General features: G+C 42.9%; 1 protein-coding gene across 1 annotated transcript in view; it reads left to right on the top strand.

The window, feature by feature from the left end:
* Positions 1-15,842, top strand: part of LRRC1 (leucine rich repeat containing 1) — a 73,157-nt gene that overhangs the window by 14,707 nt on the left and 42,608 nt on the right. Inside the window, exon 2 of the mRNA XM_074581612.1 lies at positions 1,945-2,062. Coding sequence (XP_074437713.1) covers positions 1,945-2,062 — 118 coding nt within the window. The remainder of the gene's footprint in view (positions 1-1,944; positions 2,063-15,842) is intronic.

Below are 15,842 nucleotides of genomic sequence, written 5' to 3'. Positions count from 1 at the left end.
TGTCTTCTGTGGTGCGTACTCCTGCTGTGTTTTCACAAAAGTATCTTTAAGTGCTTTTCTGAGCTTCTGATGGATTCTTGGTTTAGTCATATTAATAAATATTTAGCAAAAGAGACGGCATTTGTTTTGGAAGATAAAAAATGTTAATGACGTGAAAAGGCAGTTATGGATCTTGTAAGGACAAAGGAGGATTAAAAAAACATCGGTGGCTTTTTAAATTGTGATATATGTTTTTAGGGAGCTAGAAATGTGGAACTGTAAATGTTTTTTTATCTCCCTCATGCAATTTCAACTCTGTTATCAATGGCCTTTAATACTTGGAAGGGGACAGAATGCCACTCCGACTCAAAAAATGCTTTTGAATTTTCACTTCAGATCTGGTGCATCTTTTGACTGCTGAGTGTTTATAAACTTTTTAAAGCTCTATCCTTTTTATTCCCTGAAAGGAACCCCTGTTTTTGAGGGAAAACCACATTAATGTCAGTTGTGTTTTACTTTTCTGTGATAAGGAACAACAATGTGTATTGAAAAATTGGTGCTGAGGTTGCAAAACATTGCACTTAAAACTTGATTTATGAACTTCGGCCTAAGATGCTGAGACTAAGACTGAAAACTTGTATCGTAATGCAGATTTGTAAGACTTTTTTTTTTTTTAAATTTTTCTCCTAGTAAGACGCCCGTATTACTGCCTGATCTTGTGTCAATCTAAGATAGAAACATTCAGAGCACACACTCCAGCGCCTTAAAAAAAAAAAGTAAAATCATAGTAAAAAAGGTGCTAATTTCCAAGACAGGATTGTAGGTGATGGAATGTAGGTAGATACCCAAAACTTGCTATCATCTTTGTGTTGCCCTGAGGGGCAAAACCCGTGAGGGTACAGACATGCACACATGCCAGGAGTGGGGGAGATGCACAGGATCTGATTACCGGGAAAAAATGCCGCTGCTGTCTGGGGACACAGAAGGCTCTCAAAATTTGAGGCATCTGATCAGTTTTCGTCAAGACGACTTGCATTTAATTCATTTAATTCTGCACCAATCCTCACCCCTTGCAGTCGCTCTCATTCAAAGGCCTGTCTGGAAGAGGGGAAAGCTGTGAGGAGATAAAGGCCCTGCAGCTTTCCTGGAGATGCCTACATCTTAATCAGTTTTTAATAACCATGCTGTTATTCAATCACCGGCTGCTCCCAGGGCCTGGGGTTGGCCTGATGTGCAGCTTGGCCTGTCTCCTTTGATGGTTGTTCTGTCCTGGGGGGTGCCAGACCCTCCGGGCCCATAGCCGGGCATGAGGGAAAGTTATGGCCCTGCCTGCATTGCGTGCCCATGTCTGCACTGTAGAGGGTTTGGGTTCCTCTTCAAGCTGGAAAGACCTGGAATCGTGCATATCCCACCAACTTTCATTAGTCCTTCCGAAACTGGGCCGCGGAGCGGAGGATGTTTGAGGCTGGGAAGAGCCTTCCCGAGGGAGGCTGGCTCCGTAACCTGGTTGGTTATGGCGTTCGCCGGTGAAGAAGACCTTGGCAGCCCCTCTCTGTGGGTTTTCTGGTTCGTCCTTTAGAAGTGTCTCTCTGCACTAACTTCCTAATGAGCCCCGGTGTGTAATTAGGATGTTTTTAATTACCCTGCTGGGTAATCTCGCCGCATTAATGATTCTGAAGCAGGCACTCTGCATTTTGCTATTGTCTGTCTGCTGTCATCTTTAATAGCAAGCTTTACAGATGGCTTTTTTTTTAAATAAATTTTCATTTTAGGTAAAACAGTCTGTTTGCATGTAAAAATTAAAACGTTCGTTCTGATGCAGGTCTGAAAGAGGTTTGCATAACTGACTTTAAACAATAACTTTAATTAGCTCAAATTTTGAAAGCGGCTTCCAGTTATTGCTTATCATGCTTCTATGTGAGTTATGTGAATATTGTCTGACATGGAATTTTTCCTTTCTTTCAGCCTTTCTTCCAACTTGTGAAGTTACGGAAACTTGGACTTAGTGATAATGAAATCCAGCGGCTCCCTCCAGAAATAGCAAATTTCATGCAGCTGGTGGAACTTGATTTGTCTCGGAATGGTAAGCTCCAATGTTAACTTGTTCAATTCTATACTGTCCTATGACACGGTCTATGTTAGTAGGGTTTTTCTGTCTCTGAAGCTGCTATCTATGTCCTGCAAAACACTTTTCCATGTAATTCATGGATTTGCCTGTAGTTCTAGATGGGAAGGAACGAAAGCGCAGAGGCGAGCCGGTGGTAGAAATACAGTAATAATATAATGCTTGACTGTAGTTCTGCCTTTCTGAGAGCCTGCTTTATTTTCCAATTTAAAGCAATTTATTTCCAATTTACATCCTATTTTTATGTGGGTATTTACAAGTGTAAATTTCCAGTTTACATCCTGTTTTTATGTGTGTATCTGTCACAATGTTGATTTCTTTCCCCGAGCTCTCTGAAACACCTAGTATTTAAGATGAAAAAAAAAAAAAGAGATTGAAAGAAGAAAAGCTTCTTTCTGTCCAAAAAAAGGCTGCCTATGGGTTATAAGTCCAGCTCTTCATCTCTGCACTCCTTACCTGTGATTAGCAAGAGGCAGAGTGCTGGTATTTCTGGTTGTACTTCTGGAAGAAGAATCAGTCTGTTTGTCACCTGCAGAGATAAATTCAGAAAAGGGTGCTGGGAGAAACTATCTTTTAAAATGTGCTGTTTGAAACCACATGGGCTTATCATTGGGTTGTAAAGTTTGCTGCTTGTATTGTCTTGAGCTGTGTTGGAATGAAAACAGTTTGTTGTTTTTTTTTAAACTTTTTTTTTTTGTCTGGCCTGGTGAACTTATCAGTTCTGCAAGAAGTTCCAGGGCTGGTGGGTCACCTTTAAGCAGCCTTATGACCCAGTGATCTAGAAATGGCGAATCCGTGTTACCAAATCAGAGCAACTGTCAGCTATTCTTGCCTCCTTATATGCAGTGGCTATGCACAAAACGCTCTCTGAGGTGTGATGGATGGGGTGGGGGAGAGCAAGGTTGCATAACCGTGTAAATAAGTGAGGGATGTAACTGAATATTCGAGAGAAGCAACAGTGCAACAGGGAGCCTTTTTTTCTTTACGTTTTTTCTTTACGGTTTAACTTCATAGTGACCCTTTGCCACTGAAGAATATTCAGTGGCCACTTCACCTTCCTGTAACTGTCTGAAATTTGCGTATTTGTTTGTTTGATGCTTTTAATGCCGTCTTTATCTGATAATATAATTGATGAAGTATAATGAGTCTCCAGGCAGTTGCTGAAAAATTTCTGTGTACCATATAACTTTATGCACATTGGCAAAATCTGGTAAGAGAAGAAAACTGGAAAAAATCTGAGAGACAGAAGAAACACATTAGTTAAAACATTTTAGAAATACACAAGCATTAATTGTCGTGGTATTTTGGCTACTGAGTTTGGCTGAGTTGTGTGCTGTCTGTGACAGACCTTATATGAAAGGAAACACTCTGTTGGCTTAGTAATTCTCTTTGCAAATGAATAACTAGCTGCAAAAGAGCTGGTGGATCAGAGCCATGTGAACTCTTCTCAGCCTGACTTGGAAGCTGGCTGGAGAGCTCAACTGTAACGAGAACAGATGGTGTGAATGTTTATGGTTGGGCAGATGCGTGTGTGTCATTAGAAGTTACTGCTCAGGGAAGGGTTTTATCAAGTGATGGGTTGGACTAATGCAGGTGGCAGGGAGCAGTTGCTTGCCTATATCCAAGGTTCAGTGTTAATTGCCCATTTTATTGCATTACTTTCTCTTCTCTGTGGTTCATTGCAGTAGGTGACTGATACTGCTTCCCTCTGCTTAACCATGTCATGGTTATTGCACGGCTTGATGCTTCAAATGAAAAATGCACTGTGCGAGGTGATGCAGGGGACCATAGCAGAAGATGACTGATGTTACTTTCCGCTGTTTGGTCATGATATGGTTGTCTCACAGCTCTTCAAATTAAAAGGCAAAACACATACCATCTGGGATGCCGCAGGGGGAATAAGATTTTGGAGATTTACAGTATTTTCATTTCTTAGCTTTGTATTTTGAACCCACCTTCCAATATGTCAGATTCTCAACCTGCCAAAGGTTTCTCCTCTTCGGCGGTTTGCACTCCATCAGTTTTTGCTTTTCTAACTATCAAAGTACTTAGGAAAAAAATAGGAACTCTTTGTATTCCTTTCAGGCAGAGAAAAACAGCCCAGCTTTTCAAAACGCAGTATGCAGCATGAATAGGAAAGTGTGATGGTGACATCTGAACTTGGGAAATAAGAGATCATTGTTCTGTGTTTTTTGTTGTTTTAGCTGTCTGGTTCGGTGCACTAATTGCTTTCAGTTCTGGCCATTCTGTTTCCTCAAGAGCTTAAAAACGCAAATATAAATTAATTTAATGTTCTGCGTGCAGGAGTATCCCTTTATATTTTAACCTCTCATCACAGGAGGAGGAGGAATAAACAAATTACTTCTATTTTCCTCATAATAAAATGGTGACACGTCTTCCTTTCTCGTACTTTCTAATCCTTTGGTCAACGTATGGTCTTTGAAGCTCCGTGAGGTGGTGGGTATGTCATATGGCTGGACTTGCATGCGCTTCCAGGCTGCAGTGGCCAGCTGCAACCTGAGCAGTGGTGAGGTGTTGCATCTGGAGGTGGGATGGATCCCCCCCGTCAGGATGACAGGCTGAGAGAGTTGGGGTTGTTCAGCCTGGAGAAGAGGAGGCTCCGGGGACACCTTATAGCAGCCTTCCAGTACCTGAAGGGGGCCTACAAGAAAGCTGGGGAGGGGCTGTTTGCAAGGGCATGTAGCGATAGGATGAGGGGCAATGGTTTTAAACTAGAGCAGGGCAGGTTTAGATTAGACATTAGGGAGAAGTTCTTTATAATGAAGGTGGTGAAACATTGGCACAGGTTGCCCAGAGAGGTGGTGGAGGCCCCATCCTTGGAGACATTCAAGACCAGGCTTGATGAGGCTCTGAGCAACCTGATCTAGTCAAAGATGTCCCTGCTTGCTGCAGGGGCTTGGACTAGATGTAAGGTTCCCTTCCAACCCAACACATTCTGTGTTTCTATGATCCCTCACGACTCTTCAGAGGCAGCTCTGGATGCCTGTGCAATGCAGTATTAGGTGTTAGTAGACCTAGTTCATGGGCACTCGGGAGAGGTGAACAGGGAAACACTTAAGTGTGGCTTTCTTAAATTCCCAAGTGTTTTAAAGTGCCCAAGGCATGCTAGTATATGTTAAAAACATGCTACATAATTGATCCTTTAAGCAGTTTTTGGTGAATCTAGAACTACAAAAATCCTTCCAAGTGAAACTCAAGAGATCTTCAGCAGATATAAATGTGATGCTCCTGTGATCTTGGGTGTACGTGAGAGAAGTCTGGGGAGGGTAAAGTGATAGCCTTCGTGGTGCAGAAGGAGAAGGATTTGGGGGAGGCTAGGAGCCATGTAATCTTTAAAACTTTTCCTGGATTGTTTGCATGTTGATGCTATTTGTTATTCCTCTGCAAGGCCATGTGTTCATGCAGATTTCCTAGGAAGCATCCCCACCGTGCTTTTCTAGTCTGGCTGAGGCTGTTATTTGAGCAAAGGTTGAATGGATAAATCAAGAATGGGAACATCAGAGGGCAGGGAAGCTGTGCTAAGAAAAACAGCATAGTGATGGTGAACACTTTGAAGGTTATTTGGCAATGCAGTTTATCTCTGCCCCTTGGTCTTAGGTTGTTCAAAAAACTGATGTACTAGTTCTGAGGCTAAAGAAAACAGACTCATAGGATTTCAACAGTGGATGCCTGAGCTTTTGGGTTGCTGGCAAAGCGTGTCTGAGACTCAAAGTATTCCCTGTAGCATCTTCAGAGATAGATGCTCAACGGCTGTGTGTCTGAAACGACCGCTGGCTCCCTCGGGCTCCCCAAGCTTGGGTAAATCTTTCCCTGGATTCTCACATCACTGGTGAATTCTGCAAGATACTGGGTCGCTGAAGCGTCCTTGCTTGATGCCCTTGAAGTTTGGGCAGGGCTCCTGCGCTTTGCATTGAGTTTTCAGTGCAAGTCTTTGCTCTACATGGTAGAGGAGAGATTCTGCTCTAGGCACAATCAGAAGTGCCTGTGTGCTATTTGTTTTCCCACAGCCCTTGGGTGCTCTCCGGGACAAGTCTCGGAAGACCCTGTGATTCAGAAAAGAAGTGCAATTTCCAAAGGGATGAAGACGTGCTTAAATTTCTGCAGTTTCTTCCTTGTGCCTAGGCTGGCAATTCATTAAGCTTCCCCCTCTCCCAAAGCGCGTGCAGCTTGTTTGAGATCCCTGGGAATTGCACTACCCGCGCTGCTCATCCCGCCTTTTATTCCCCCTCCCCCCCTTTTTCTTCTGTGCAACCCCAGGAGGCTGAATTCTTAAAGCTTAGGGCCCTGCTATCCCAGATTCATTAAAATGTTAATGGCTTTTCTTGTTCCGTAGCTTTTTCCAGACAGGAGGGGTTTCTGTAGTTAATTTAATGCATGCTGATATTTGGGATTATGTATGCTACGTATGTATGCTGTCTTCTTGCAGACGTCATGCATTCCTTTTTTTAGTGTCCCTCTTCTCCAAGAAGAGGGTTTTTTGTTTGCCTTTGACAAGTATTAAATCCGTCAGATTCCACATATATGTTTTTGTCACGATATTGCACGCTCCTTAAAATGCCCTGAAGGTGTTAATTTCATTGTAGTATCTTTATTTGAAAGAAATTGCTACCCCACACATACTTTCTCTTAACAGGTGTGGTGTGGAAGTCTGGATTATTTTTTTTTTTTTAATGTCCTATGCCTTTTCCAGCCCTTAACAGATTAAGTGCAGCTTGTTTCATTCAGCTCTTTTAGGATAAGAAGAAAATCACTGTGAGCTTTCACACTGGATGGTGGCTGCTGGGTGTTAGGCACTGGGGTGGCTTTCCTGCCCTTCCCAGCTACAGGAGTGACAGTTGAACTGTCCTGCTGTCCCACCCCCTTCTCGGATGAAGACTAACCCCCTTGCTTATATAGGAGATGAGCCTCTTGCACTTCGGTGTCTGCCTGCATTTTGCTGTCTGCGTGTGATAAAAACCTGGCAGGCTTCTCTGCTGCTGCTCTTCTTGCTTCCATTGGACGTGCCTACCAAGGGCTTGGTCATGCAAGCCCGTAGCATGAGTGTAGCTGCTGTGCACCGACGGATTTGCACTAACTGCCTGTAGCTGGCAGCAGGTAAGGGGATTCAAGCTAGCTGTTCTTCTGTGGAAGTGCTCAAATCAGTGCCGCCTCTCAAATCGATGGAAAAGATGCAAGTGTGTGTGCACTGTGAGAATTAAATGGATTTTGATAATTTTTGTAGATGGATTATGCTGGTTCTATTGCTGACTCTGCTCTCAGCAGAGCTGAGATGTATTACTTTGTGAACTGAGGAGACATGGGTTTGCTGTGGCATCTACTGAGGAAATCTGTGTGTGGGCAGATCTTGTTAAGCCATATTTGACTCTGCATGATGCTTGATACCAAAATCTCAACGTGGTTCTTTACTTTGATATCCAATAAGAATAATACTGTTCATTTAATGGGGACAGTTTCATACCTACTGTAGAGATGGATTCTGGCTACGTGACCTATTAGGTGCTACCCATTTCTGTAGTTTCTGGTTAAACTGAGCTTACGACTGTATTGATAGTGCAGTTGTTCTGGACACAACTCTGATGACATATGGATATTCTCATTCCAAAATCCTCTCCCAACACAGTTGCCATGTTATGGCAAATATGCTATCACTTATGTGAAAATAATTACAGATATCATAAAAGATAAATATGCTGCTTCAGGATTACCCTGACAGTAGACATGGCTCCTCAGAAGCATCCCAATCGTTACAACACTGCAGTGCAAGGAGAGAGCTGCTGCTGTGCATGGCCGACAGTCTGAGCAGCGTCCAAGATTTTGGAAGTCAGTCTTTGGCAGCAACAGGCGATTGTCCCAAATGCTCTGTCAGCCTTATTTTTACTTTTTTGCTTGCCTCCAAAATGGATTATGCTTGCAGATTTAGAAACTTTTGGTTTGCTTTGTCTTCAGTCATCAGGGTACTTTCAGAAATCAACAGTAACGGTATTTAACTGTTCTGCTTTCACTTGCAGGCGGTTTGATATTACTGCTTTTTATTCAAAGTGTTTATTCTTTTTAGCTGCTTTACAACCTAATTAAAAGTCTCTTTAGAGAACTCAGTCGTCCTCAGGACAACACACTCATTGTGCATTGCGTGATAGGTACATTTTATTCAACAAGTCATTTAAAGCTTCGGTAGAAGACCAGGTGAGCATGCAGCAACTGACCTGCAGAGCATCAGTCCGTGACACTGAAGAGCGGTGTGTGATCTTTGCTTCGCTGTCTGGGGCTTCAGCTCACTTGTTTGTATCAGTGCATGCACACCAGTGCTTTCCCTTTTTACTCTGCTCTCAAAGACGTATGTGCCATCGGTACTGTAGGATTGCCTCCCATCTGCCCGCAAAGTGGGTAAGTGTCCCACTTTCCCTCTCCCCCACCGAACACCGAAAGCAGGATAACCAGCGTTTTCAAGCTAGAAATACTGACAGAGGAAAGGCCTGAATGCTTGTTTCAGTTCAGCCTGGACTGGCGACCCAGCTATTTTACAGTGAGGACATAAGCTAATTAGGCAGAATCACTCTTGAGTCTTCTGATCCTGCCCTGAAGCCCCACATGGGTTCTGCTCTCTCATCTCACAGCTGCTGCCTCTTGTCCTGTGCTCTCGCCTCGGATCTGGCTGTCCACCTCTGCAGCATGTCCACGGCATCTGAGCAGAGACCTCCTCCGGGACATCCTCCTCTTCTCTGCCTGCCACCGGCTGCCCTGACACAAATGTGCTGGTACAAGTCTGGTGGTAAATAGCAAAATCCAGAAAGTTGAGAAATAAATATGAATTGACGCTTCCTTGCTCGGTGGACAAGAAAAAGGAAAAAAAAGCAGCCAGCAAGCTGTGTTGTGAGGCAGTACAGTTGGCAAATGCATCTTTTTTGTTAACATATGCAACTGCTGGATGTTGCTTGTTTGCCTTCTGAACTGCTTTGTGTCCAGGTGAGCACTTACGGACAAACAGGAGTTGCTCTCCTGCTCCTCAGTGGACATGTCTTACCTGGTACAAGAAAGTCTCCTGTAAATGCACTCTCTGCAACCCTGGCTATGAACACCTGAAAGCCATGGGACATCCCACCAGAGACTATTCTGTGTTGTTGTGGTAGTGAAGCACTACTGCAGATGATCTTAAGCTTTAGCCTGGGGTCAGTGATGTATATTTTTCTAGTGACATGTATTTTCTTTGCACTGTCTCCTGCCCCTCCCTTGAGGTTAGTTTAAATCCTGGGCTTAAAAAACATTATCATCATCATGTCTTACACGTGAAGTTCAGGGATCGATGTACAAAGCAGAGTACTGGGGAAGAAAGAAACACGTACCGCAAATTGCTTTTAGATTCTGGAGCGCTGTGGAATCCCACAGACATGTAGAAATTCTTGCTCACTTTGAAGAAGCGATGTAAAAGCTGTACTTTGTGAATCTGTGTCTCTAAAATTAATTTCATGTTGATAAATTGGAGGAGGAGGTGAGCTTTATATGCAGCAGGAGAAGTAAAGTCAGAGAGAAAAGGCTGGACCTCGTCACCTGGGAGGGGAAGGACGAAGGACCAAGTGCCAGCTGTGATTGGGCAAGAGAAGATAAGTGAAATCTCATGACAGAATAATCTAATTAGAGAAGTTTAGAAGGTGTTATTTTTAAATGGATTACAGAAAAGTGGATTTTTCCATCATGGTATATTCTGCCAGATTTAGCTGTTTTTTCTAAGGAAACTTTGCTAATGTACTTGCGTGCGCATCTAGCAACAGTGTCTGTCTTCACCCAAATACAAGAGAAGGCTATGGATTTTGAAGGGTTTTTTTGTTTGCATTTTTTTTAGGGGGGTAGTTTTGTTTATTTTTTGGTATTTTTATTGAGGTGTTTTGGTTTCTTTTTTGAAAGCAGCAGGACAAGTTGGAGACCAAAACCTTTGTCCTGCTGAAATATTGGCTAAAGCGTTAAACATCAGGCAATCCATATGGGAGTGACATAAAATAAATACTTCATTTTCTGGATAATCTAGATTGGAGATCATAAAATGGCAATCTGCAAACAAGGTGTTGTTAGTTCTTGTATTCCTGTATCTACAGAGTTGCTTGGGTTTTGGTTTCTTTTTTGTTGAGAAGGTTAGATGCCATGACTATGAAGTTACTGAAGAATTAGTCCAATAAATCTGTAACTTTAATGCTAGAACACTTAATATGCTTCCTGTAATCTACAGCTTCATAGGTAGAATACTAGTTTTTGCCTTTTTTTTTTTTTTTATTCTTGCTTCTCGGACTATAAGTATTTAATTCCTGCTAGTCTCACGGTCCAAGATGATAGATATTTTTATAAGGATTTCTCCTAGCCTTGTTTAGCTCTTCATTGGCATGTAGCAGTAAAAAGGTAGAATACCTAAATTCCTTGCCAAACTCGGGCTCTTCCACTTAATTCACCTGGAACTATTGTTTACTCATAACCTGATCTTCGAACTCCTCCTCCCCCACCCCCCCTTCTTTTTCCTTCTGTTTCCAGTTTACAGCTCCTGTTCCTCTGTCACTGCTTCTTCCTGCATCTGAGAAAGACCGTCTATGGATTTACCGCATGCTATCTGCTCAAAAACCAGATTGTTTTTGTGTCCCCACACAGTTTTCTTTCAAGTAAATTGCTTAATATCTATGTATCCATAAAATGCAGTTTTGTGAGGATTTTTTCCCCCCTGCTCCGCTCCTCCCTTGGAAAAGGGACCTATCCAGAAGCAATGAAGAGGAGCAATGAGATGCGGACCTCGCTTCAGTTCCTTGTTAATTATACAGTAAGGGATTTAGTTGAGAAAACCTGACCTGAACCTGTTCGTGAATTTTCCTTCAAGTTGCAAAGACAGGTCTTAAAAGAGCTGTATCTCTTGTATTTGGTCTGTCCTCAGCCTCAGAGCTTGAAGAGGAAAATGCTACAACCTGTACAAGAGCCACTTGAATCTCAATAGAGTTTGCTGGAACCGTATGACTCCTGTCACATTGTGCCCCAGAAACTGTAACATTTACCTAAAGAGGTTGATTACTGCAGCCTTCAAGAGCTAGTAGCAAAACCTTCCCGTTTCTAGGAAAAAAAAAAAAAAAAAGCCTGTCAGATCATTGGGTATGTCACGATTTTAATGTGGAAATGGAGGGGGAGAGGATGAGTGACCTTCCTCCATCCCTTTTTCCCCTGGAGACCACTTGGCTGCTTTGTGGGAGGGTAGAGAGATGTGGTGGTGGCGTCTGGGGGACAACAGCCTCCTCAGCTGGACTTTGCAGCTTGAAGAGCCCTTCATAAAGACAAAGTAATATTTGCCCCACAAATTCTTTCTTACAAGGTATTTGGCTAAGTGGACGGTTTCCTCCTCCCATGTTGGGAGGGTGGAGGAGGTGGAGAGTGGGGTGGGAGAGCTTTCCCAAGGGCAGCCGTCTCAGAGGCCCCTCTGCAGTGGGTGGCGCAGAGGAGGCTCTGTGGAAGTGGGAAGAAAACGTCTAGGCTCCTAAATCACACGAGCACTGCAGTGCTCAGTGCTTTATTGGACCTTGTGTGTGTGTGTGTGTGATATACTACAGTAGGTATTGTATATTATATATGTGAGAAGAGGCAGGGGGAAGATTCTTCTGTGTATTGAACTGGATGGATGAGATCCAGTTCACCTCTGGTTATCTCTTTCCTGAGGCATAATGCTGCATGAATTTACTGTCTTTGAGCCTGGAATGGGCTTCCTGGGCGTACATTTGGTGTAAACTAATCAACTGCTTAATACATTAATGAATCACTAAGTGGTTAAGGTGTCTTGCCTGTGTTGTACATACCTGGTGGTGGGCCTTCTGCTATGACTGTCTGGATCAGGACTCTTCAGTTGACTTCTGCTGGGGTGTATGGGGCGTGCCAGCTCCAGCCCTCCTAAAGCACAGCGCTCTGCGTCACGTTCATAGCTGGAAAATATAACAGCGTCCAGTATTTGCTTCCTGAAAGACTCTTGAACATTTTAAACTCTCCCTCAGGAACGTGGCACATCTGAGACTTCAACTAAGTGCTTGTAAAAACACTTTTCGCTTTAAGCTGGAGTCCACTGTTGGAGTAGCTCTGGTCTGGGACCCTCCTGGCCACTGCTGTCTCAACATTGATTAGATATTGGAAATCATGTTCACCATTTCAGAATGTGTGAAGGATGCTGGCCATGTAGCCTTTGTGTAGACAAAAAAATATTGTCAGTTCTGGAAATTCGATATACAGTGCTGTAAAAATGTACCATACAAAAGGTTTTGTCAGTTTAAAAGGAAGGCTGTCTTCTCCCCCACCTTCCCAGCCACCAGAAGAAAGAAAGTGGGGGAATGGGGATTGAGAGATGTCACTGTTGTAAAAGTCCTCAACAAAAAATAAATTAGCACCAAACAAAAGGATTTTTAGAAGTAATTTTCTCATTCAGACATTACAGAATTCCTTAGTGTCAAACTTACCTCTAAAGTCACATGTACAAAACTTGCTAGATTGTTAGCAAATTCTTGTGCAAACTAGAGCAATAAATGTCCGAAGAGGTATTTTGAAGGGGGGGAGGAATATTCCCTCATATGTACATGACTGCCAAGCTTGATTTTCATCCACTTCTGCTGGCATGATTTCTTTTTGCTGCCAGTGTATTTGTATTGTCACGCGTCACAGGGCTTATGCTTGGTTTATGGCTTTATTATTAGCAATGCAGTGCAATCTGTATGCCAGAACATCTGGGGCATCGTGTAAATGTAGAGCATTCGTCAGTGCATAGCATTAGAAGAATCCTAGATATTTAAGTAGGATTTGAGCTGGTTATCCAGCAGTGGCAAGAAAAGCATTCAACCTTACTGCTGCTGGTATTGGCAGAGATATACGTGTTAATGTCTGTAAGAAAATCGAGCAGTCAACAGTAACGGTGAAAGCTGCTTAATCCATCAAGAGACAGAGGACTTCTTTATATATTTTAATATCCTCTGTTGCATTTCAGTTGATTATGTCAATGCTTCTATTATGAACCATCGTCTTCTTTGCTATAATAATGTCTCTGAGTTTGGGGTTTTTTTGGTCAAATACTAAAATGCTCCTTGCCTTTTCTCTTCTGAGTTCGTTTAATCAATGCAATGTTACAGTAGTCTTCACATGTAGTGATTAAGTATCTAGTCACAACTTGGTTGTGTTTTGCCTGAGGAATCTTTTTAAGATGCCTTGCAATTAAAACAAGTTACATTTCAACCTTGTTGAACTTACTAAATGTATAATGATCCTCAGGTCAAAGAGTTGCACTGAATTTTTGTCTGTCCCTTGTCCAGTTAGGTGGAGGAGAAAAATGAATCGGGTACAGAAAAAGTATCAATGCAGGGAGGAAAATGCACTTCAGATAGAAAAAAAAATGCTTAACTTAGAAATGGAATTTCCCTTCTTTTCCTTGTGCCTGTTACTGTTTCTTGTTGAAGATTTTTGCTCATGTAGTGACTTCATAGTCTAGAATATCTGGGCTGGGAAAGTGCATTTCATTTTCAGAACAGATTTTGTAATTTGCAAATGCGTCCAAACTATAAGCAGTGCCTACCTACGCTGCCTTACTTCAGAGCAATGTCCCTGCAATGACGTCAGTGCTTTTACTTTGTGGAGTGTTAGTGACAGGCAAATGCTTTAAAGTGCTTAGAGTGTTATGAGAATTTATCACTCTCATAGAATCACAGAATGGTTCGGGTTGGAAGGGACCTTAAAGATCATCTAGTTCCAACCCCCTGCCATGGGCAGGGACATCATTGAATCAGGCAATCTTAATGATACTTTTTTTTTTTAAGTTACTGAAATGCTACTATTCAAACCTATTTGTCCCTACCATATAAGAGGAATAAAGTGTGAGGTTTTGACTCCTGAAGTGAGGTCAGCAGAGGCCCTTGTGAATGTGACACTTTGCAATAGGCTGGTGGGTCACGCGTCCCCGATTTAAATTTGGGAGCCCTGTGGCTCCTGCAGTAGCTTCACGGCTACTTCCAGGGTTCTTCATGGAGAATCTGCTTGTTGACTGCGTCACTGGTGCATGCTGTGCTGGATTTGGGCTTGTGAATGAGGTGAAACCCATGGAGAGGTTTGAAGAGCCTGACCATGAGGCTTGGTTGCTCTCTGGATCCCAAATTGCAGCCCCCGCACCTCTCTGGCCTTGGTGCCAGGCTGGTGTCCTGCCATGTGGTCTGGTCCTCCTGGGAGACAAGCTGCCTCAGAGGAGCGAGCTCTCTTACTCCTGATTTGGGGAGTTGGTGTGACCTCACCTCAAAGGCTTCACCTTATGGTTCACTCTGAATTTATCTCATTGCTGTGGTATTTCTAGGAAAGATCAACTGTTTCCCTCAAACACCGCAGCTGTTATGAAGGGGTGGGGGAGGTAAGAAGATATAAAACATCTCTGATGGGACATAGTCTCTAAAGTCACCTATTCCATTGTATGGGACAACTATGGCTGTTGATGGGCCTTAGGGTTTGTGTAGATTTAAGAGTAGTTTATTCTCCTTCACCCCAGTGTCCTGAGGGAACTATTTGTGCTGGGCACACGGCTGCATGCCAACCTCACCCCAGGTGGCTTTGCTTTTGTTTTCCCTGGGGAGTGTACTGGGAGCACTGGGGTTCGTGAGGCAAGAGTGATTTTCTTCTAGTCCAAGAGGAAGCACCTCTAGGCATGGAGTAAAACCCATTTGGGGCTTGGGGGGTGCCCATCTCCCTCCTTCCCTCCAGCCCTCCCCACTCATGTAGGAAAAAGAATAGGGTTCCCAGGAGATGCTCCTCTAATGCCCCTTCACTGGTCGTACACAACTGGTGACCTGTGGGTTTGGAAGATGTTCTTGTTGGCTCTGGGTTCAGTTCTGAGCTGGGAATCATTCAAAACAGATGCATTTGCTCAGATTACCTGGCAAGAGATGAACCTGGTGAGCAGGTACTCTCCTCCCTCCTTCCCTCCTTTATCCATCACACCGCTTTTGGAGCGAAGAGCTGAATGAAATACATAAGTAGTCAATTCTGAGTTACTCAGCTGAGTGGGAAGAGATGTAATTTCCAAATATTTTTCAACATATTTAGAACTGAGGAAGATCTATGAAATTTCACAAAGTATTCTTTGTGATGAGAACAGCGGGAAGGGGAGATGGAGTAGATGTAATGCTCTGTAGAAAAAAAAAAAAAAGGAAATAGGAAAAAACTTGGAAACAGAAGTCCGATTTTTACTTTGAGATTTGCCTTTTTTTCTTTTTGAATTCTTTTCAAAGCGAACCATGAAAATCTAAGTTGTTAAACAAGGAAACCAAACATGTTTGTTTCATTTTTGCTGGATCTCAATGACAGTAATCAAGGACTTACACAGAGGACCCACAGCCTATTTGTGGAAATACAGCTTGATTGATGTAAGAGGCCCAGAAGACAATTTTATTTTTAAGATAGCGTGTGTAACTTCAGTAGGTAAATGTGTTATGTTGAAGGTACTTGAAAAAAAATATTCTGTTTTCACATACAAATATCTCTGATTACTTTCTGGCCATATGAAATAGTGCATTAGCACTTACTTGGGACCCATCAGTTCGAATAATATTTTCAGGTTACTTGGGACCCATCAGTTCGAATAATATTTTCAGGTTACCTGGGTTTAGTGTGAGGGAGGCTGGTTCTGCTCCCATAACTGTATGTTACAGGTGGAGAGACCTGCACATACTCTTCTTCCTTCCCTAGT

The sequence above is a fragment of the Larus michahellis genome, chromosome 3 (genome assembly GCF_964199755.1).
Source record: "Larus michahellis chromosome 3, bLarMic1.1, whole genome shotgun sequence".
NCBI classification, from domain to species: domain Eukaryota; kingdom Metazoa; phylum Chordata; class Aves; order Charadriiformes; family Laridae; genus Larus; species Larus michahellis.
Note: the sequence above shows the minus strand (reverse complement) of the source record. Positions and strands in the feature narration are given on the sequence as shown.